General features: G+C 36.7%; 2 protein-coding genes across 8 annotated transcripts in view; both read left to right on the forward strand.

Annotated features, from left to right (window-relative positions):
- Positions 1-2,895, forward strand: part of LOC149535201 (uncharacterized) — a 52,222-nt gene extending 49,327 nt beyond the window's left edge. For 2 of the 5 annotated variants that reach the window (XR_016356699.1, XR_016356700.1), the window contains 2 exons: positions 1-2,704; positions 2,823-2,895. Coding sequence is in view for 3 of the 5 variants with exons in the window: in XM_089803203.1 (XP_089659329.1) it covers positions 1-2,177 (2,177 nt within the window). In the remaining 2 variants the exon portion in view is untranslated. The other 3 variants (XM_089803203.1, XM_089803204.1, XM_089803205.1) reach the window with 2 other exon arrangements.
- Positions 2,840-24,846, forward strand: part of LOC149535203 (uncharacterized) — a 25,461-nt gene continuing 3,454 nt past the window's right edge. The window contains exons 1-2 of one of the 3 annotated variants that reach the window (XM_089803208.1): positions 3,446-3,579; positions 14,907-15,301. In XM_089803208.1, the coding sequence (XP_089659334.1) occupies positions 3,531-3,579; positions 14,907-15,211 (354 nt within the window). In that variant the 5' untranslated portion in view covers positions 3,446-3,530 and the 3' untranslated portion in view covers positions 15,212-15,301. Of the gene's footprint in view, positions 2,917-3,445; positions 3,580-14,906; positions 15,302-24,846 lie in introns of those variants that run through there. The other 2 variants (XM_089803207.1, XM_089803206.1) reach the window with 2 other exon arrangements.

The raw sequence follows: 24,846 nt of genomic DNA on the forward strand, positions 1-24,846 counted from the left end.
GTAGCTCTTCCAGTACAAGATCTGTGGGCTCACCCTCCAGCAGATTTAGTGTTTCTGCAGGAGATCGTACAAGGGAATCACCACAGAGAGGATTGAAGGATTTTGCGAAAAGATTTGTTGACAGTGAAATATTTTCAAATAAGCTTCAAGATTGGTTATATGACAAGCTGGACAAGTCTCCAGATGGAAAACTTCTGTTTGAGTCCCCTTTTAAGCTAGATGAGCTCTGTGAGTTTGATTATGCTTTGGAGGGGATTGGTTTCCAACAACTTATTCGAATGCCATGTGGACCGTATGCATCGATGTCCAGTTCTGTGGAAGCAGATGCATATTTTGCAATTGAAGATTTTTTGCATGCTGGTGCACAGAGTCTATGGGAGGCATTTTGGGGTAATGATGGACCAATGCCATTCTATATATCTTGCCCATATGGTGCAGGATCAAAATTCCACACTGTAGAGAAGGCAGTTGCAAGGGGAAAAGTTGAAGATCTTTGTGGAACAGCCTTGTTAGTAAAGAATAGTAGGAATTCACAGGGGGACTGGGATCAGGTTGTAGAGCTTGCATTGTTAAGGACTGATCTTGGTGTTATTCCACAGGAAAATAATCGAATTCCTTCTTTTGCAGCTGTTGGTGAAGCTTTATTCTATTCAGTTTATATGCTGATATCAAGAAGTTTAAGTAAATCTAACATCTTGAAGCATGTGGATTGTACCTATGTGATGTTGGTTGATTGTCAGTATGGAGGAGTTGTGAAGCTCAAAGGGGATGTGAATAAACTGGATATCAATGCAAATAAGGTGTATGATAGTGCAGTGGAATGGATACAACAGCATGCAGAGGTGAGCATATCTTCTTTTGAAGAAATTTGGAACAAGCTCGGAAATGCTAACTGGGGAGATGTGGGTACTCGTCAACTTCTTTTGGCTACCTTCTATTCGATCGTGCAATGCAAAGGATCACCAAAAAAATCCATTGCTGAGCTAGCCTCAGATCACAACAATCGATTGCAAAAGCGAAGAATTGAACGGAGGCTTCTTGAAGTACAGGAGAATGGTGGCGATTCTTTCCGTCGCCATCAAAATAGTCATTCTTATGGAGAAATTGTTGAAATCCAGGACGAATCAGAATCTTCTATGCGGAAGGAAACTGAGCATATGAAGCTTGAGCCAGGAGTTGTGCTATGGCTGGAGGATTCACATTGGCAAAGAGGTTTTCAGATACATGAGGCTTTAGGAGATGCGAGGCTATCTTTGTACAGCTGCACTTCATTAGAGGAGCCGGGAAAGCTTTTGGCTGTTTATGTAGGCTCCAGTCCTTCCAAATTTGAGCCTGCATGGGAAGATATGAGTATATGGTACCAGGTCCAGCGGCAGACAAAAGTTTTAAACATTATGAAACAAAGGGGTGTATCAAGCAAGTATCTACCACAGCTAGTTGCGTCTGGAAGGATTAAGCATTCTGGTCACTGTCACAAGCAGAGTCCAGGTGGTCGCTGTGACCATCCATGGTGTGGGACTCCAATTCTGGTAACTTCTCCAATTGGAGAATCAGTTGCCAGTGTTGTTTCAAAGAAGGGCATGTTCACTGCAGATGAAGCTTTGAGGTGCTGTCATGATTGCTTGTCTGCTTTGCGAAGCACAGTTTCTGCTGGCATTCAGCATGGAGATATCTCACCTGATCATGTAATTCGTGTGGCAGGTGGAGAAAGACATTCTTATTATGTGCTTGTGAACTGGGGTCGTGCTGTTCTTGAAGAGAGGGATAGTCCTGCAGTCAATCTTCAGTTTTCCTCTACATATGCTCTTCAAGAAAGAAAACTCTGCCCTGCATCTGATGCAGAAAGCCTGGTCTACTTGCTATATTATTTATGTGGTGGGAGTTCACCACAACTAGAATCTTTGAAAGATGTTTTGCAGTGGAGAGAAAGGTCCTGGGCAAGAAGGTCTATTCAACAGCAGTTGGGTGAAGTTTCAGCTGTACTAAAAGCATTTGCTGACTATGTGGATAGTCTCTGTGGCACCCCATATCCTGTAGATTATGAAATTTGGTTGAGAAGATTAAATAGAGCACTGCATGGTGAAGATCATGGCAAATCCATAGATACTACAGCAACTTCAGTAAGAAGTGACGATGTGGCTGAATCATCTGGAACATCTGGGGCATCCTTCTCCTAGAGCCATACAAAATTGATTGCATTTGGTCTTAATCTCAAGTTGGATCCTTCTAGTGAGACTGTATTTCATAATGAAATGAGTCAATGCTGGTGTTCTGCTTTTCAAAGAATTTTCACAAGATGCTGATGTATTTCTTGATTCCAATATCCTCATAATCAGCCTGGCCACTCATTATGTATAAGGATCCAGTCTCTGCAGTGCATCAGTATTTCTTGTGATATTTTCATTTCCTCAAGATCATGTTTTAGCAGTTGATCAGAAAAGTCATTTTTGGAACTTCTAGCAGTACGCTTGTAATGTATCTAATACTCTGGAAAATAGGAGCTTATCAAAGCATAGAGTTTGGATCATAATGATGGTTGTGTGGAATTCATCCATGTATACAGGTGCAGCATATCTTGTGGCTTCAAATTTTCAGGATTCTCACGAGTCACGACACTTCCAGCATTGTGTCGATTCCTATGGAGTTTTAGATACATCACAAGCTTTCAACTTTCTGGTTATGTGTGCATTACTTGGAAACATTGGCAAGTATATTAAAATTTTGTAATATCATGAGGTACATTATTTTATTTTCTTGACTTTGATGTACAGTAGCATACAAGCGCTACAATCCATCTGATCTGTTCTTTCTTCCTCTTGTAGCATGTATCCCAGCGCTTGAGTGGTTTCATGTTAGATATGTAGATACCAACCATGAACTTTGCACTTCGTGTCATGCTTGGCTCTGATTTTCAAGGTGATAGATTTTTTTCTCTTCATCAGATTCATTTTTAAACTGAGGACATAAAGATGGATAAAAAGATCAAAATATGGTTATCCTTATAAAATCACAAATCATTTAATAATATAAAATAATGTCCTAAATATGAAAGTATTAAATTAATATATATAATAATATGTGCTACATTTGTCTTCCAAATCAGTTTCATTCATCTAATATAATAAATAAGTCACGTATATAAAAACCTGAAGGGCCTTCTTAACCCTCCAGAGTCCAATCTATTTGCAAGGGGTTTGGTCTGGTCGGGGAGCATTTGATAAGTGTGATGCTTTCCTGCTCCACTACGATGCTGGTCTTCAATTCACTTCTTAAATTCTCTTCATTCTTAGTTGGCCTCCTTGATCTTATAAACCTTATATTACTGCGGCATTTTTCTTGTTACAGGTGGCTTCATTACCACACTTGCATCCATCTAGCAAGCATACCATAATAGGATCCCTCCTGCAATCAATTACATCAGGTGCCACTGTTATGTTCTTGCTGGGTGTTATGCAAATATGGGATGCACAAATATTGTCTCTTCATATAGCTTGTGCCATTCACCATAAGCCGTCCAATTATACCTTGTTATGTTGGTCTCTTCTTCGAACCCAACCAGAGTACTTTCTCCAATTCTCGGTAAAAAAAATCACTTTATTCGTTTCTCAGTGCTATATTTTTTTTATCATTGCTGCACTGAATCTTCGTGATCTGAATTATTAGGTAAATACATGTACAACTTAGATATAAATAAAGCTTTTATACTATCCATAGTACTTTTTATCTGATACAAACTTTAGATTGAAATCTATTTGATTGAAAGTAAGGACTCCATCAAATAGTAGATGCTCCAATGAGATCTCTTTTCCTTTCCAGATAAATTTGTCATGCTTATAAAACTAGGGCATTCCCAATAATTGAAGAGTAGGACTTTTCCAATAAACAAAGAATAATGAGCCACAAATAAAGAAATGATGGGAAGTCTGGTGACGATTTCATAGATCGGAATCCAACCAGTATCATCTATAGTGCTTCCCTATCCATTGAAAAAATATTCTCCATACGTGAATGGATGTAGTTTAAGTCTCTTTGATTGAAAGTAAGAACTCCATCAAATAGTAGATGCTCCAATGAGATCTCTTTCCCTTTGGAGATAAATTTGTCATGCTTATAAAACTAGGGCATTCCCAATAATTGAAGAGTAGGGCTTTTCCAATAAACGAAGAATAATGAGCCACAAACAAAGGAATGATGGGAGTCTGGTGACTCTTTCATAGATTAGAATCCAACCAGGATCATCTATAGTGCTTCCCCATCCATTGAAAAAATATTCTCCATACTTGAATGGATGGAGTTTAAATGCGAGTTTCAAAACTTTACAAACCACGAGCCTAATTTTTTTTATAATCGAGTGGAAAAGAATACTAGAAACTTGCCTCATAACAAGTTGTTAGCTTCATTATGGCAAGACCTTGTACCTAATTTTTTATTTAGAAAGTTTCAATGAACATTTATAGCTATATCCTATACTTGATTTTATAATATATTTACTAAGTTACCAGTTTGAGTTCGGCTTCAAGTTCGGGTTCGAAGAACTGGTTCACTGGTACAGAAAAATCTTGAAAAGGGGTGTGGGTTCGTTTAGGTTTGTTAGTACAAAACGTGTAAATTAACACACACACACACACACACACATGTATGTAGCCTAGAAAAATGAATTGAGATAAGAATGCTACATAGTATCATAAAAACAACAAAAACACTATAAACTTGTAATCTTAGCATCATATCTATTATCAACACCAAACTATTAAAATAATATCGAGTTCAAGTATCATTGTTTAGACTTTCAACAGTTAGAACTTTATGCTTAGTTTCAATCATCTAATGGATTATCTAAATCCTTGTCTTCTTCTTCTTCATCAAAGACATTAGTTGTTCACAAGCATTGTCAATGTTATTGGGATCAACTGCACTAATAACATTACTGCTTGCCAAGTTGTCCAACGCTTATTACTTTTTCATTGTACAAAGAGCTGATAATTAACATCCTACTTACTTTTTCATTGTACAAAGAGCTGGTATGATTGTAATTAACACCCTACTTGAAAAATGTTATACAAGTAGCTTGCAACTCCCTTCACCTATTAAAGATGTTAATTAATGTTTCAAATATGATTTATCATCATACAGAGCTTCCAATCATTCAGATAGGGGTCATTATCAACAATTGGATATAAAAAATTTACTGGAAGAAATCTTGAGGGCTAGTTTAATTTGATGTAATAAATATTTGAACTTCAGCAAGTTCTGTTTTTGACGCAAGCAAAAGGATGAATAACTAGGGCCAAAGGCTCACCCAGCTATCCAAACCACCTTGCAAGAGTTAACACAACAGAAGCAAATACAAAGAACAAGAACCAAAGGAGGAAGAAGAGTGAAATACTTTTATTGATTCATCAAAATATCTTCACACATGCCCAACTATAAGGCCTTCTGGGTTACGACCAATTACAAATACATTCACCTTTAAAGATCCAACTGCAAATTCGCACTTTCAGTTCTACTCTCTAATCTTTTTCCCAAAAACTTACCTAACTCTAAGCCTAAACACTCTATATATACTTGCCAAAATGACTTACACATTATTCTAGAACATTACATAAGAGGAAGGCCGACTCAACAATGGTTTGGACGCATCCCAAGAAAATATCTCAGCATAAATGTCACAAACAAAATAAATCCTGCAAGTTGGCTCGCAGAAATCACGTCCAAATGTTGACACTCGACATACACTAGGTAACTCTGCGAATGAAGACTCACTCGGCATACATTGGGTAACTTGGCGAATGAAGAGTCACTTGGCATACACTGGGTAACTCGATTAATGAAGAGTCACTTGGCATACATTGGGTAACTCGGCGAATGAAGAATCACTTGATGTACATTTGGTAACTTGGCGTCAACATGTAGAATGAACAAAATGAGCAGGATAACAAGGCAACCTAAGATGTTCTTACATCAATTTTGTAATGTTATTACTCTTTATTCAGATTTTGTCAAAATTGTTTTCTACACTAAATTATAGAATGTCCCCAATAGAACTGTACCTACTTCCCACTCGATCTACCTAGGTCTACCATGGTTTGACCTAATTTCAACTTGGAGGAACCAACCTGCTTGGGTTTGAACCCAAGTGGAACCCAAAAGGGAACTAGGACCAGGACCAAAAACCGGTTTGAAACTCGCCTGGTTTGAAGGGCCAAGGGGAGAACTGGGTAACTAAGTATATTATGAATATATAATTTGTAAAACTTATATTTTTATTCAATAAAAAAAATATAGAAAGCTAAACAAATGCGCACAAGTGGATTCACTGAGACGGCAAAAAAAACACCAGAGGTTGAAAATGTATTCAGTATTTATGTCGATAAATTTAAGTATCTTTTTGTGCTAAGCGACTCACGTTCTCTTAATTGACATGAATAGATTAAATATTAAAGTTAATCTCATATTATTAGTCAAAGGTGGATACTAATGTTTTCGTCTGGCCGAAATACCATTAATCTTGCCTCGAAGAAAAATTAAACAGTTTATTGTCCTTTGATTTCGCAAATTTCATTTTCGTTGTTTTTTTTCTCCATTGGCCAATATTATTATTGATGGGGTTTTATATGTTTTATATTAATAAATTAGAAAAACAAATTGACAGCGAATGAAAGGACAGATAAAAAAATTAAACACTTTCTAATGTATCTTTTTTAGGCAGAGTACATGAAACGTGTGATGTCAAAAGAGGTGCTGCATCATTATTATTGTTAGGTTAATGTTTTTCGCTTTTTCAAATTCAATTTTTAAAATTATTTTTTAATTAATTTTACTTTTAACTTTTTAATGATTTGCGGAAATATTCATTCCTGGGTTTTTTATTATTTATTTGTTTTGAAAAATTCAGCTTACGAATCAAAAGCAGGAATGCTAGGCCTATGCATGTCTCAGATAGTGTCTCCACGGAAAATACTGATGTAAGAAAGCCATAAGGGCACTTTGACTTTGGTCGGCCCTTCTAATCTGGACATTAGATTGAAAATAATGCCAAAATTTAATGTGGAAATTAAGATTTTAATAATTTTTAAAATTCTATTTATTGGTACAATTATTTTATAGCTTAGTTCTAATATATTATTAATATTATATAATCTAATAATAATAAAATATGTTCTATATATTCTATAATATGAATATAAAATAGACAAGACTTTATGTATTATAGTATTATAGATGTAGTGGAATTTGGCATATTAATGAAACAAAATTTAAAATTTAAAAGATTTTTTTCATTTAAATAATGATTATTTAATATTTTAATTTGAGTCTTTTATTCATCCAAATTTATTTTAATGACAAGTAGATTTATTATAATATTATTCATATTATTTAATATTATGTGTTAACCTTGAGTAGATTTGAACCCAAGACCTCTTGCCTAGTCATATCACTTACTATCAGCATAGAATAAACATATTAATTTATAATACAAAGTGAAAGGCATGTTCACTATCAATCTTTAAAATGATAGATATATTATTTTTTAATATTAAAATTAATAATTTGATAAGTATTAAATATTCAATAAATAGTTTTTTAATAATGATAGTAAGCTTTTAATCTATAAAAAAAAGTTTAAATTCTTGATATACGAACAACTAAACTAATAAAAGATTGATTATATTCTCTAACTAAACATGTCACTCTATAGTTTTGCCCATGTTTCTACAACTATAGGACAAATCTACTAGCCATTTTTAACAAAAGGCAGGGACTAGCTCATCAGAGCTCTTGTTAATAATTTCAAGTGGAGACACTCCTTCACAATTTTAAAATAGCCTCAAACATATCATGTGTAAGTAGTTACTTACAAGCAAATTCAAGGACAGCAAAATAGTTATACGATGCACGTTGTCGGGCCTTTACTAAAGCCTTAACACACAACTATTTAGGTTTTTATTGTCTTGTATTTGCCGCAAGTTGTAATAGTTTGAGTTAAAAAAATTAATAGTTAGAGAATAGTGAGTTGTCATAAGTTATACTATTTTAAGATTAATTTTTTTATAGAGAATAGTGAATTGTAATGATGCTATTTAATATAATTTAATCAATAATTGATTAAGATTAAAAAATTATCATAGATTTTTGAAATAAACAAGTTTTAATATAAAAAATATCTAATTAAAAAAATTAATTTATATATAAATGCAATATTACTATTCACTTTAAATAAATTATTTTAGTCTTTTTAAAAAAAAACGCAGCCAGTTATAAAAAGGTTGCACCATCACCATGACACCTCCTAGCCATTGCGATGCCATTGCTGCTGGCATCCATTGCCCATGTGCCACTATGCCTGCCCACCGCTTACGCACTGCTCGCGCGCCACTCTCGCTTCGCCTAGCCTTTTTGCGGTCACATGGGGGGCCCGAGGGGCTTAAGTTTTAGCCCCAAGGAGGTTTTCTTGCATTTTTATTTGCAATTTCAAGGTATCTGGTGGTTTTTTTGCTCTAACTTAAGCATACAGAGGCATTTTTGGGCAAACAAGATATCGTCGAAAAGCTGATTCCAAGACGGACATGATGGTGAAGGTATTTTTTGGATTTTTTTTTCTAGTATGACACTTGTTGTTTCAGCCAAAGTTCGATGATCCATTCTACATTCCGGGTGGCATAACTTGCTCGTTTTAGCTCCATTTTTCGATTCGAAAGAAGTGCTAGAAAATTCTTCTTGAAAAATTTCTGGATTGTATGTTATTTCATCAATATTTTTCAAAGGTACATGTGATTTTCAAACAAAATCTTTTTTCCTCTTTGCTTGTATACACATTCTTTCTAGCATTTGGGGTTCAACTTTTTGCATTGTGGGGGGTGTTTTATATTATTGTTTTTGTCATTTACATCAGCAAACCAAAACTATTATAAAAAAAAACACCTTGTAAAACAATGGCCAAAACCTCTTCTTGTCTAGTTCCTCTAAAGTCACATAACTATCACACGTGGACATCTTCTATAACACAACTTCTTTGTTCAAAGGATTTGTGGTCTTGTTTAGATGAAGTACAACCAGTTTTACAGAGGCCTTCTGAGGTCATGCAACGCAGGAGTAAGATGGATGAGGCCATGGGTTTGATTTTCTTGAATGTTTCAGATAGCTTGTAGTTTCATCTTGATGGGTTAAATTCCCCTCGAGAAATGTGGGCCAAGTTCAAGGACTTCTTTGGTACCATCAATGAGCTCAGGGCACTTCAAATTGAGGCAAACCTTTCATCACTTGTACTGGATGCTTTTCCCCCTATTAAGGATTTTCTGATGAGGTTTAAACAACAGAGATCTTTGTTACACAGTTGTGGGAAAGTGAAGACTAATAAAGAGTGCATTTATATGACATTGTCAAAGCTTCGAGGAAACTTTTAGATTTTCTCTTCTACCTTCCATTCCACTGTGGGTGCTTTGGGTCCTAGATTTACCATGCCCATATTTGTGGTATTCTGTGACTGGTTGACTAGAGAGAAAGCCAAGCTTTCACAGTTGGACTCTCTAACAGGACCAAAGAACCAAACATTGGGTACTTAGACATATGCAGGGAAGCTGAAGCAGAAATTAGAGCCCAAATCATATTTAGTAGGTAGTGAGAATTCCTCCAAGGCTTCTCCTAGATCCGATGCAATCCACTCTGAAGGGAAAACCTTCTAAGTTTGGTGAGTCTTCCTCTAAGAATAAAGTTTATAGGTGATCCTTGGAGTTTTTGTGGCAAGGAAGGACAACTAGTTTCTAGGTGTTGGAAACAACTTAAGGCTTTAGAGGAGGCCATGCAACAACATAATATTGCTTCTTCAAAGCCACCACCTCCTCCTAGGAAAGGTCATGCTCTTTCAGCACGGGCATTGTCTTCATCAGCTACCTGGATTCCTTGTTTAGGTGATTCCCACCATACGACACTCACCTGATTTAGCACTACAATATTTGGGGTCAAATTGCAATGACAGTGTGATTTGTTTGTGATTTCATATTTTTTTTGCAAGTTGTTATATTGACATTGGCATTGTAATTGTGACGTCTGTGTGATTATAAACAAAAAAAAGAAACACGACATTAATCATTCCCCATTTGATTGATTATGGAGAGCTGCACATGAAAGAGTATGGAGAGCTCCAAACAAGCGTGGAGATTAGTTGCGAAAGAGTGTGGAGATCTACGATTTCGTTGCCTAGCCATGCCCTTGCTCTGCATTTTGTTGCAGTGTCGTGCCCTCTTTGCGATTTTGTTGTCGTGCCGTGCCCTTGTGATCTTCGTGCCCTTGCTTTGCATTCTCCCTACACAAAAGGTTATCAGTGAGTATTACTGTAGTCTTGGTCTACACTATCAGTCTCATTCATTTCGTGGGATTTTTAAAGGAATACAAACTTTTCAAAAAATTGCATTTAAATGGAAATGTAAAAAAATGATGAAAACCACAGGAATCACTGCCACTTTAATAAAGACCAAAATTCATCATTAACAATATCCCATGAATTTGCGATCATTTCATCAAAAGTATAACAATGGCGAATTCTATTATTGCAATCTTGGTCTACATTATAAACCTAAACATGAAGTATCTTATATAACATGTCTTGTGGTTCTTTGTTGTTAATATTAGCTATGGTTATGGGGTCATGTCTTCTAAATTTTATGTTATGATTACTATTAGTTTCATGGTTGCATATGCGATGGTTATATCCCTTGTATCTTGACCATTACAATTGTCAATAGTTTTGTGGTCATCCATTACAAATCTTCTATAGCATAGCTAGTGGTTTTACTTCCATTCATTCCTCTATTGTAATGGTGTAAATCAAGTTGTAATGAGAAGTGTAATTAAAGTGACTGAGCCTGCTAGTTGAAGTTTGAATCACTTTATTTTCTCAAGATTTCTACATTTACAAAGCAAACCATTCAAGTTTAGGCGTGGACTTGAGTCTACTGGAAAGAAAAATATTTTTTCCAGAGGGTTTCATATTTAAAGACTTGGTTCATTGTTCCAAATAATCTATTAGGCTTTTAAGGCATCAATATATAGTTGCAAGTAAACTGATTGAGTCAACAATTTTCTTTTTACTCTCTATTGATCTAAATTTTCAATTGCACTGATTTGAGGTCCTTTTTATCTTACTGTTGCACTTTGCATTTGGAAATTTGCAAGTAAAATTTAACTAATTTGAGTGAAGATTTTTTGAATTTTTACAAGATACTTCACCTGCGGTTTTCTTTTTGGGACAGAGATTTAAATTTACAAAAAAAGCTCTGTGTCCAGCTTTATACTGATATAAACCATTAGAGACATATATTAGACACTCAAACTATTATAAGCTAGGTATACTATTAGGAGCCTATTGATATATTTTAATGTGTTTAAACCCCAATTATGATTTTTATGTAAGTAGCAGCATAGTTTGCAACTTAAGACCCTAGAGAAGATCAAAGTGCTAGTATTGTAGGTTATCGAGTTTGGGCTGAGCAAATAAATATTCAACTATGTGATTTTAGTAGTCTTTCATTGTTCTTCATTTGACTCTATCATGTCCTCATCTCTAAGAGGATTTAGGAGTGCACTAGACCACTGGCCATCAACTGTTTTGGATCTATATTCAGTAAATGTGTTTATTATCTTCAATTAACATATAACTTACTATTTTAGTTGAGGAATTAGTATATAAATTACTATTTATGTTGAGGAAATATGTAATTGTCAAAAGAGGTGTACCACATAGACTAGTTCACTGATGCCCATTCATTTGTATCATTACAAATTTAACCATGAATTAATTCTTTTAATTTTTTTTCTTATAATCACAAATTAAAGCTTACCCAAATTGCCAGTTTTAACATATATTAAACGTGGCACTTATTATATCTTAAGTAGTTCGTCAACCATCACAAATTGAAAGAATTTCTTGATATTATAGGCTCATCGTATGATAAAGAAAAAAAGAAAAGAAAACATCACCTTGTAAGACAAAACAACAACTACTATAAATGTGAGCATCCTTGACGCTAAAACAACTACTTCACACAGTTATCATTGGACAAAGTATAATTTCTAGTTTGCATGGAGAGGTTTCATCACACTGTACAAAGAGTATAGGGTCTTTTTACAAAATACTAAAGTTAATGGAATCACCTATTGTTTACTAAAGACTAAAGTTTTATGAGTCTGTATGTTTTAGAAGGTGGTTATTCTCATACAAAACATGAGTACAAAAGTTCATTTCCATATAATGGTGATTTCTTGCTCATCTTGATCGAGGGCATCGTAACACGTAAGAAAGTGTATATCTACAATAACATAGTGTTTGTGTTTACATCATCTCTAACAACTATAATAGAAAAAAAGGTGTGACCAATTGCATTTTCTTGTATATCAATTTACTAAGCTTCATTAAACATCGCCTCTTTGAATCATATAAAATAAAATACCTTAATGGAAAAAAAAGACAAGTATCTGTCAAAAACGTTTTTACCTGAGCCAACATATGATCTACGTCATCAAATTCTCAAAATTTTTGTCATCGTCCACTTTTTAAGTGTACTAGGTGTACAAATTATAACATGCTTAGTAAAAGGTTCATGCCTTTTGACGTAATTTGCAACATTACTAGGCACAACACATGCTGAAGTTATGGATGTATGCTTTCCCATTTTTAAAAGGACTTCATGATTCTGTATAAAATTTATTTGAAATGAGGATTGTATGACAAAAAAAAGTCATTCATAAGATGATATTTCAAATTACTGCAAAAAATAAATCTAGACATAAATAGTAACAACTTGCATTGCCAAATCTCTTGTTGGGCATACACAAAGTGCCTATGGTGCATTAATCTTCGGATTAACTTTGCTCAACATACCTAGAACAAAACAAGTTGTCTTTCCAGACCCATTGTGAGCTTGAACAATTAAATTTTGATGAGGTGATCTAATATGCATTGGAAGAGTTTTTGCTTGGATTTTGCTTGGCTTCTCAGATCCCATCTCTGAATAGAGACCCCTGAGTTGTTTAGATGAAAGGTTCAAGTCCTCAAGTATTTTTGCTGAAGTATAAGGAGTGTCCCTGGAGTAACTTGCATTAATATTTCATCTAGCCAAAATCATTTATACTTTCAGATAAAAGTTGTCAAGATGCATGCATTGCAAAGCATGTAATGACCATTTTGTCAATGAATAGAAGATAGCATCTGCTATTTTGATAAATAAAGCTTAATAGCTCATAGTTAGTGATGTGAAGGCTTCTTATGTAACCCATCAGATATGCAAGTCTTCCCATCTACTCTATCTCATGTTCTTCATTGTTTTGATAAAGCTTTGGAATAGTTTGTGTACCCCTTGACATTCGATGCTTGTTTGCTGCATATATTAATTTACTATATCCTCTAACCCTAAGCCACATACCCTCTACCACTTCTCTTGGCTCAACTTCAATTCCACCTATTGTTTGCTATCCATTCTCTCAACATCTTGTACAATAGTGACATGCTATACATTATACTAAAATCCATACAATTTTAGAATATTGTGACATGCTATACATTATTCAAATATTTCCAATCTTAAAATGTTAATATATATTTTTAAAAATTATAAAATTTATTGAAAGTTTAAGCAAAACATTAATTTTGTTGAACAATTGTAGACTCTTAGAAAGTGCATTGTTATTTTCCATTAGCATTGATAGGCTTTTCTTGAACAAAATCAAAATGAAGAGGCATAAATGAAACACAAATTATGACATTTCCTTCATTGCACCCATATCTTCTGTTTATGTCCCTGAGCTAGACAATAATGTCTATTGGTTCTCATCAACAACTAAGATAATTAGTTCTATGCCACTATCAAAACTTATCAATGAGAGAGATAGTCCATATAAGTAATCAATATGAAATGAGAGTTGTGTTGATGCGGTAAATGGAGATATAAATGGAGCATATTTATAAGGGTGAGATGGGTTGATCATTGGGTGAAATTTTTGATGAATAGGGATGAAATGCAAAGGTGGGATGTTGAAAAGGAATAATGGTGAATTTGAGCGAGGTGAGGTGAAATGCATTTTCCCAAAATTGTTTTGAGTTTTCCAACCACTTATGAGTTTGATCGAACACCATATTTAAGTCTACTACTTATGAGTTTTGAGTAGGTTCTAAAAGACTAACTTGTTCAATAATTTTACCATCTTCAAAACCATATGTGCAAATATAAACATTAAGTACAACATGTCCAATATTTTTGCAGATATACACATTAATTACACCAAATTTTTCTTTCAAAACCATATTTGTAGATATAAACATTTAGTACATGTCCAATATTTTGGCAGATATACACATTAATTACACCAATTTTTCTTTCAAAACCATATGTGTAGATATAAACATTAAGTACACCAAATTTTTTGTTTCAAAACCATATGTGTAGATATAAACATTAAAAACACCATGTCCAATTTTTTTTCCAGGGTTTTCTCTCTAATGTCAATGTGTATGTTGAAATGGTTATCAATGATAGATCTAGCAAGTACAACCAATTCAATAAGGGTACAATAATAAGTTATTCCCATGAAGAAGGATCATGTCTAATAATACAAGGGAATTTGATCAAAATAGGGAGGCAATTTCTACATTGTTGTCTAACTTTCAAAGAGAAGGCAATGACAAATGTTATTGTCCTTGCAAGAGTTGTAATGACTTAAAGACAAGAATAATCAAAATGAAAATAGCTAAGAGACATTGTAGGGAGAGTGGTCACATTGAAGGGGGGTTTGATTATCATCCATTGGTAAGTTGTTTGTTTTATTGTTTTCACAATCAATATACATATGACCCATAGAACGAGGGTTTGATTATCACATTGAAGGGGGGTTTGATTATCATCATTTTTATATAGGTCAATCTCCCCAGGGTATTATTGATATGGACTACCACATCTCAGAGGAACATGAAGTTGTGATTATGGAGGAACATGGAGGTATGCATATTGAAGGAGAAGATCATGATCCCATGAAAGATGATGATCATGCACCAGAAAATACATTTGAAGATGATGGTACAAATGCAGTGATCCATGACACATTTGGTATTGGTGCTAGTGCTAGTGCTGGTGATGATGATGATGGTGATGATTATGATGAGGATGACATTGAGGCCATCTATGATATACCTCTACTTGAGAAGGAAAGCACAACCCTTTAGGAAGGATCCCAATCAACTCTTCTCTCTGTTACAATTTTTTTTTGTGAATTTTGAAGGTTATGAATGGTTTATCCAACATAACAATGTCACATATGCTAAGGTTTGTTATATACATTGTTATAGTCTATAAAAGGTGAAACATGTACCATTAAGATTGTTTATACTAACGACTTATATTTTTTGCTGTAGATTGATAGGTGACTTTTTGTTACCACCATCAAATTTCTCCCTCGCTCGTATCGAGAATTATGTGCCAATATGAAACATATTGGAATGGAGTATCAAACAATATATGCTTGTCCTGAAGATCATGCTATTTATCATAAAGAACACAAAAATGCAACAAAATGCCCTGAATATACAAGTAGATATCGAGATGATCAAGTGACAAAAAGGTTCCTCACAAGGTTCTTCGTTACACCCCCATTATTCCATGTTTTAAATGATTATTTAGGTGCAATAGCTTGGCATAATTTATGAATTACCATGCATGCAATAGAAGTTGAGATGACATTATTCAAATGCCTACAAATGGTCCAATATTTATGGACATGGGGGAAAAGTGGCCACACTTTTATGAAGAACCTCAAAATCTTAGGCTTTCTCTAGCAATTGACGATGTTAATCCATTTGGAGAGATACAATCTATTTACTTGCTGTGGCCTATTTTTGTTATCAACAATAACCTTCCTCCATGGGTGTCAATAAAGAGGGAGCACATTATGTTGGCAAAGATTGTTCCAACTATTTTATTATTTTATTGTTATCTACATGTAATTACATGTCTTGGAGTGAAATGACCACAACAATTATTTGATGTTGTTCATTCAACTAGGTAAGTACCAAGTGAAAGATATGAATGTATATATTATGCCTCTTATCGATGAGTTGTTGGTGTTATGGAATGGTTTCACCATGTATGATATCTCTAAAGCAATTGGACAAAAATAATTTCAATTCCATGCAATGTTTGTGTGGACAATTTATGATGCCCCAGGGTTGACAAATTTCTGTGGTATGTTTTGCTAAAATTTAGTTGTACACAATAATACTAATTCTAAAAGTTAACATATTTAATCCAATTGTATCGTTATCTTATAGGTCTTCAAACAAAGGGAAAATTCGCATGTCCAATTTGTGGTCAAAAGATGAAATCTTGTCATTCCAAAAGTTAAAAAAAATAAGTGTTTGATGAGTATAGGCACTTCCTCCATAGAAATCATAAGTATTAAAGTGCCAAAAAATATTTTTTCAATGGGAAAGAAGAGACTACATCAAAGCCACGAAGAATGACACCTCACCTATGATAGTTGGAATATAATAGAATTCGAGGTAGTATTGCTCCACCCAATGGTTTATGTTTGGAAATTATATTTTGATTGTGTTTTGTTGACTAATTATGTAATTGATGATCGTGAAGGTCATCAAGGCATCACTGACAACCTTCCAAAGGGACTAAAATGTTATCCAAGAGAATTTAGTAGGCTACTCTACTACAAGAAACTACAAATTGTGCATTTATTTGATACTATGCACATTGGAAAGAATGTAGCAAAGACAATGTGGAAAATATTGGATGGAAGGTGCGACAAAGAAAAATTTGCTAAAATTTGTAGTGACATTCATGATTCCAATCATGTAATGAAAAATATCATTGAATCAAATAGCAATGGATACCAGATTAATGCAAGTGCCCTTCCTTAGTTATTAACAAAGCAACAAAGTAATGCCATAAAAGAAGTCATATGGAAATTTTTATTTCCTATACGATTTGCTACGAATATAAGCAATCTCATATCGAAGAAAAGTGAATTTGCTCCAGGGCTGAAAATCCATGATTGGCATACCTTCATCAAGGTAAGTCACAGTCTTTCGTATTTACAATATATTTGTGTAACTGCATTCAATATTTATTGTATTACGTTAGAAAAGAATGAAATGATCAGTTGACAATTGTTGCAGTATGTGCTACCACTATCACTCTTAGATAACTTCGACAATAATATCAAACAAGTGATATATTATCTTGGAAAATACATGAGGTGAGTAATGATATTTGTTCAATATATCAAATAAGTAATATATTGTAAAGTTTCGTATTTATATGTTTTTGTGTCTTGAATCCCTTATAGGTGTTTTTTATCTAAAGAAATCCATAAAGAAGATATAGAATATTGGAAGAAAAGAATTCGTCGACTAATGTGTGAAATACAAAAGTGTTTACCTTCAACTTTTTTCAATGCATGAGAAGAACCTCCTTATAGCAATATCGTGAGAATGCTCGAAATAACAGAATACAAAGTGATAGCAGAACTCAGAATAAATCTACTGATCGCAGGCCACTTCGAGGGGGTAACCTCCTTTGAGCAAGCTCAATACAATAAATTCGTCCGTGCCCATCAAGGGCCTCAACCTATTCTTATATACTGGGTACGATCTAGAAAAGTAATACTACCTATGCATGTGGGATAATAAAATAAACTCACGGGACGACTTACAAAGCATATGCGTCCAACAACTCTACTCTAACAAAATAAACAGAAGGAACACACAGGTTCCTAACATCCCCTCTCCCTTAGAAAAAAGCTTTGTCCTCAAAGCTTAAGGTGTGGAAATTGTTGTTGAATCTGAAGAAGGGGTTCCCAGGTAGCATCCTCTGGTTGCAGGCCATGCCACTGAATCAAGACCTCAGAGATGGAGCGAGAGCGAAGCTGGCGAGTGCGCTGGTCAATGATTGCCACCGGCTCCAGGATAATGGATCCTTCCGTATCCATTTCAGGGAGAGTAGTTTGTGCTCTGACAGTGGTACCCAGAACTTTCTTTAGACAAGAAACATGAAAGACTGGATGAATGCGGGAAGAAGGAGGAAGTTCCAGTTTATAAGCAACTGAACCAATCTTCTGCAGAACCTGATAAGGCCCATAAAATTTTGGGGCCAGCTTATGACGCCCTTTCAGCTTTAGGGAGGATTGTTTGTATGGCTGTAGACGAAGAAAACCATATCCCCAACTTGAAATGAGCGCTCAGAACGGTGTTGATCTGCTTGTTGTTTCATCCGATTACGGGCCATGTGAAGATTATCCTGTAAGGTACGAAGAATCTGATCCCTGCTGCGGAGAACTATGTCAACTGCTTGGACTGGTGAGCTGTTGGGAGTGTAGGGAAGGAGCACTGGAGGTGCCTGACCATAGACTGCTTCATATGGAGTCATTTTAGAGGCAGTGTGGTAAGAGGTATTGTACCACCATTCAGCTAAAGGGAGCCACTTGGCCCACTGATGTTGCTGTTCGGAAGTGAAGCAACGAAGATAAGTTTCCAAGCATTTATTGACAATTTCCGTTTGACCATCAGTTTGTGGGTGATAGCCCGAACTCATCTTCAGTTTGGTGCTAGTTTTCTGAAACAGTTCAGTCCAAAAATGACTGGTAAAAGTTGCATCACGATCAGAGACAATGGAAGAAGGGAGTCCATGAAGACGAAATATCTGGTCCATGAAGATTTGTGCAACAGAGGAGGCAGTATAGGGGTGGCTGAGGGCACAAAAATGACTATATTTCGAGAGACGATCAACCACAACCAAGATCACTGTCTTGCCACCGGATTTAGGAAGCCCTTCAATGAAATCCATAGAAATATCAGTCCAAATCCGTGTAGGGATGGGCAATGGTTCGAGCAAGCCAGGAAGGAGGGTCGTTTCACCCTTGTGGCGTTGGCAAGTATCACATTCAGCCACCATCTGTTGAATCGTCTGTTTCATTCCTTTCCAAAAGAAGTTTCTCCTTGCTCGCTCATAAGTTTTGAGGAAGCCTGAGTGCCCTGCTGAAGGAGAAGCATGGAGTTCATAAAAAATAGCCTGATGTAGAGCTGGGTTCTGAGGAAGCACTAGCCGACCCTTGTATCGAAGAGAAGCACCATCCCAAGAGTAATGTGGTATAGCAGAAGGATTATTGGCTAGCTGGTGAATGATTTGAGATAAAGAAGAGTCACTGTCATAGCCCTGCTGAACAGACTCTAACCAATTGGGAATGGGCTTAGAAATAGCGGAAAGGGAAGCTTGATTATCAAATGTGCGAGAAAGAGCATCTGCCACAATATTCTCCTTACCCTTCTTGTAGGTGATCTCATAATCATACCCCATGAGTTTGCTGACCCATTTCTGTTGTGTAGGAGAGGATACCCGTTGTTCCAGGAAGTATTTCAGACTTTGGTGATCGGTTCTGATGCAAAAATGACTCCCTAAGAGGTATGGCCGCCACTTCTGTACAGCATGCAAAATAGCCATCATTTCTTTTTCATAAGTAGAGAGGGCTAGATTCTTATCAGAGAGGGCTTTGCTAGTGAATGCAATAGGATGGTCATCTTGCAGGAGAACAGCACCCAATCCATTGCCGCAAGCATCACTCTCAATAGTGAAGGGTTTGGAAAAATCTGGCATCGCGAGAACAGGTGTACTGCACATAGCCTGTTTCAGTTGTTCAAATGCAGTCTCAGCAACAGGGGTCCAGGAGAAGGCATCCTTTTTTAACAGAGCTGTCAATGGTGCTGCAATTTTCCCGTAATCTTTGACAAACTTGCGGTAGTAGCCAGTCAACCCCAAAAAACCCCGAAGGCTCTTGAGAGTTTTAGGATGCGGCCAAGTTTTCATGGCATCTATTTTTGTAGGATCCACCCGCACTCCATGGTGTGCAACAATATGCCCGAGATACTCCACTTCCTCCTGGCCAAACACACATTTAGATAGTTTTGCACAGAGTTGATGATCAGAGAGAAGTTGCAAGACAAGCTCCAGATGATGGAGATGCTCAGCCCAAGTTTTGCTATATATGAGGATATCATCAAAGAAGACTAGAATGAATTTCCGGAGGTATGGTCGAAATATGTTATTCATCACTGCCTGAAATGTTGAAGGAGCATTCGTGAGGCCAAAGGGCATGACTAAAAATTCATAGTGACCATCATGTGTGCGGAAGGCAGTTTTAGGTATATCCTCCTCATTAACCCGAATTTGATGATACCCAGAACGAAGATCTAACTTGGAGAAAAAATGAGCCCCACGAAGTTCATCAAGAAGTTCATCAACAACTGGAATGGGAAACTTGTCCTTTATAGTGAGATGATTAAGTGCTCGAAAATCAATGCAGAGTCGCCATGACCCATCTTTTTTGCGAACAAGCAGAACTGGAGAAGAAAAGGAACTGGTACTAGGGCGAATAATACCTTGCTTCAGTAAGTCACAGACAAGTATCTCGATTTCGGTCTGCTGATGAAATGGGTAGCGGTAGGGCCTGATGTTGGGCGGAACACTGCCAGGAAGGAGCTGAATACGGTGGGCCTCTGGACGAGAAGGAGGTAATCCCACAGGTTCAGCAAATATACCAGAATACTTGTCCAAAATGTGTTGGAGATCGGCAGGAGTGCTAGAGACTGCTGATGGCTGCATCTGAATGGAATGGAGCTGAGCGATGACACCATGTGAATTCTTCTTAAGAAATTTTTCCATACGGTGTGAACTGATGATGCTGAGAGACCCTGGTTGTAAGCCTTTCAAAGTGTGTTGGTGCCCCTCGGCTGAAAACTGCATCCAAAGTTCAGCAAAATCCCAGAGAATGGGGCCAAGAGTGCGTAACCATTGGGCACCCAAAACCACATCACAGCCACCTAAGGGTAAGGCAAACATGTCAGAGCACATGTTATAATCTCCAATAGAGAGACGCACATTGCGACATTTCCCTTTACAAGGTAAAGTGCCCCCATTGGCAATCATGACTTCAAAGCTAGAGCAGGGATGGATAAAGCAATCAGCCTGTTTGGCTATTCGTGGATCAATGAAGTTATGAGTGCTACCAGAATCAATGAGTATAGTAAGAGGGATCTTCTTGAAGAAACCCTGGACCCGCATGGTTTGTGGAGTAGTGACTCCTGCCAAAGCATGGACAGATATCTCTGGTGGAGCTTCTGGGGAAGGAGGTTCAGGCTGGTGAGGCTCAACCTCAGCATCCACTGTTTCCTGAGCATCTACATATTCTTCCAGTTCCGGTGGAGAATCCACATCCAAGAGATAGAGCTTTTGCTGAACACATCTATGGCCCCGAGACCATTTCTCATCACAATTATAACAAAGCCCTTTGTCTCGCCTAACTCGCATCTCTGTTTCAGACAAGTGCTTGATCGGAGTAGTTCTGGGAGCTGGTATGACTGGAGGGTTGTGAGAACCTATATTTCTGAATGGAACAAAATTAGATCTGGAGCGTTGTAGAGCACTAATCTTGTCTTCCGCTAACTTAGCCAACCCAAGGGCTTCCATCATTGTAGTAGGTCGAAACATTTTGACTTCTGAGCGAAGTGCATCCTTCAGACCACTGACAAAACAACTACGGAAGAATTCATCAGACAAGCCCTCTGTGTGATTAGCTAATTTTTCAAACTCTGTCTGGTATTCTCTTACAGTGCCTGTTTGACGCAGTTTAGTGAGTGCTCCTGTGAAATCATCAAAGGAACTAGGGCCAAAGCGCTCCAAAATGAGGGTGCACAATTCGCTCCACGTTGGGCCTACATGAGCCTTGATGTACCAACAGAACCATTGAAGAGCTTCATGTTCCAAATGAAAAGATGCAAGGGAGACTTTGTGGTTATCCAAAGTATTATGCAAACTGAAATACTGCTCTGCCCTATAGATCCATCCAGTCGGATCAGAACCATCGAAGCGTGGAAAATCAAGCTTTGGTCCACGGAAATTGCCAGAAGAGGACCCAGTATCTCCTGAATGGTTTCGGCTCATGGCTGACTGCTGAAAGTTAAGACCCAGAATTTTGTCATCCAGATCTTGAAGTCTGGTTTTGAGGGATGCAATTTCCTCTTCCATGATTTTTGCTCCTGTACGCGTAACAACCATAAAACAAGGTTTTTTTTTGTTTTTTTTTTTGTTTTTTTTGTTTTTTTTTCGAAATGGGTAGAAGATGAGAAACAAAAACTTTTTTAGTTACGACAAACTTGGATTTGGGTAAAACTCATATAGGAAATGGGTGTTCGACGGGTGGTGGGAGACTATCTGGGGACAAGGGAAAAAGAAAAATGAGGGTTTCAAGGGTAGGGAGGCGAAATGAGGCGAACAGTCCAAGAGGGATAAGGGAGCAAAATGAGGAATTGAATCTTGTGGCTCAGTTTGGTGGCGATTGGATGAGAGGTGAAAAAGATAGGGCAAACCCTAAAATTAGATAAATGAGGGAGTTAGGGCTTTGATATGTAAAATTTGGGGTTGGGTCGCCAAGGAAGGAAGTATGCGAAATGATATTGCAGACGTTCTGCGGAAGGATGAGCAGAAACAGAAAGCAAACAAGGAAGCTACGACTAAAAAACAGAAAAATTTTTACTCTGTTTTTTTTTTTTTTTTTTTTTTTTTTTTTTTGAACAGTCGACTTAGAAAAATTCACTCACAGACAGAACAACTGAAAAGAGTTATTGCAATAACAAGAGATATTAGAAGTGAGAGGAACCTGAAGGCCACGACAGAAAAAAATTTGATGTAATTTCCACCCAGCGAGCCCAAGAGAGTGCTCTGATACCAGATGAGAAGAACCTCCTTATAGCAATATCGTGAGAATGCTCGAAATAACAGAATACAAAGTGATAGCAGAACTCAGAATAAATCTACTGATCGCAGGCCACTTCGAGGGGGTAACCTCCTTTGAGCAAGCTCAATACAATAAATTCGTCCGTGCCCATCAAGGGCCTCAACCTATTCTTATATACTGGGTACGATCTAGAAAAGTAATACTACCTATGCATGTGGGATAATAAAATAAACTCACGGGACGACTTACAAAGCATATGCGTCCAACAACTCTACTCTAACAAAATAAACAGAAGGAACACACAGGTTCCTAACAATGCACAAGAACACTGCCTCATACACCATGTTAAGGAGATTGAATTGTGTGGACATGTACAACCTAGGTCAATGTGGATGGTTGAGAGACACTTGAAATTTTTGAAGGGTTCAGTTCAAAAAAGAAAACATCCTGAGGGATATATGGTATACCAAATGATGGTGTATGTTACTCAATATCTTCCTAATCTTGCAGCAAAGACCCATATGCTTATCGTATAGGGTAAATAGATTAATGCATACAAACAATAGACAGGAACATGTAACATAGTACTCCTTTTATTATTCACACATATGCCGAAGAGATTACATAATGCTTATGATGATGATTACAATGATCTCAGATGGTGTATATATACTTCCCGAAGAACCTTTCCGAAGGGGTCCGTCGGCTACATAATAATTACCCATGACATCAACTTGTCGGCTACACAATATTTACCAACGACATCATCCCCCCAAAAGAAAAAGTCATCTCCAAATGACAATTACAAAATACCTGAGACAGATTAACAAAAGAAAATACATTAACTGACAAACTAAAACAAAATAGATCTGTTTCTGTCACACCACTTTCACATTCATTTCGTGCCTATACCAAATTGGTCTCCAAACCACGTTGCATCTGTAGCCTCTGCTAACACTACTGTTTCCTTAGCTGACCTTGATAGCCACTAGTGCCACTTTCTCTGCTTCCAACTCCTGGGTACACTGCACCAAGTGTTGCTATACTGCCTTCAATTGGATGATCAACTCCTCCTAAGCTCTCCTTTGGTATACCACCACTCTATGCCTACAAAAGCTATAGGTCTCATCAACTGGTCACACTTCCCATGACTAATAACTAAAGTGATTGGGGGTCTAGGGGGCATTGCCCCCAGCAGGGTCGAGGGGCAGTGCCCCTGTGGGTCCTGGGGTAGAGCCCCAAGTGCGCTCCCTGTCACGATATAGGGTAGGGTTGAGGGGTAGCTCTCCTGCCGCCAAGACCAAATTAGCACTCTCAAACCCACACAAAACTCCATGGAACACACCTTTTTTGTGATATTCTTCTGATCCCACACTCTTTCTAGCAACTACTTATGTTTTACTACCTGTTTCTGTCTTTCCCTTCCCTTTGGCATCATGCGTTACTCATTCTGAATTGTTTCAATCTATCATCATTTTTCTTTTTGCTCCTTCTCTTCTAACTGCTTCCTTCTGCCTTCTCTTTGACCAAATGAAAACGATGCCAAATGTTTACCGTATGGGGTAAATAGATTAATGCATACAAAAATAGATAAGAACATGTAACACAATACTCCTTTTATTATTCACATATATGCCAAAGAGATTACATAATACTTATGATGATGATTTTAATGATCTCAGATGGTGTATATATACTTTTCAAAGTACCTTTTTGAAGGGGTCCATCGGCTACATAACAATTACCAACGACATCAACTTGTCGGCTACGCAATATATACCAATGACATCGTATAGATTGTATTAGGGATCTTGACTCCATTAAAAAAATTAAAGGGGAGTGCTTGGCAGGGAATGATAGATTTAAGAAAATGAAAGGTAATTAATTATGATATGTTATTGTAGTTAATTAATTCTTAATCTTCAAAATAAATCTATTTTAAGTCATCTATTTACTTTTGTATAGTTGCTAAAGAGTGGGATGTAATACATTTGTTTATTGCAAACAATCAAGATTGGATGATGGTATGGATTGAATGATGTCAACATTTTGGTCATAGATTAA

Source organism: Cupressus sempervirens, chromosome 10, assembly GCF_028749045.1.
Source record: "Cupressus sempervirens isolate cs-2001-9-10 chromosome 10, ASM2874904v1, whole genome shotgun sequence".
Classification (NCBI taxonomy): domain Eukaryota; kingdom Viridiplantae; phylum Streptophyta; class Pinopsida; order Cupressales; family Cupressaceae; genus Cupressus; species Cupressus sempervirens.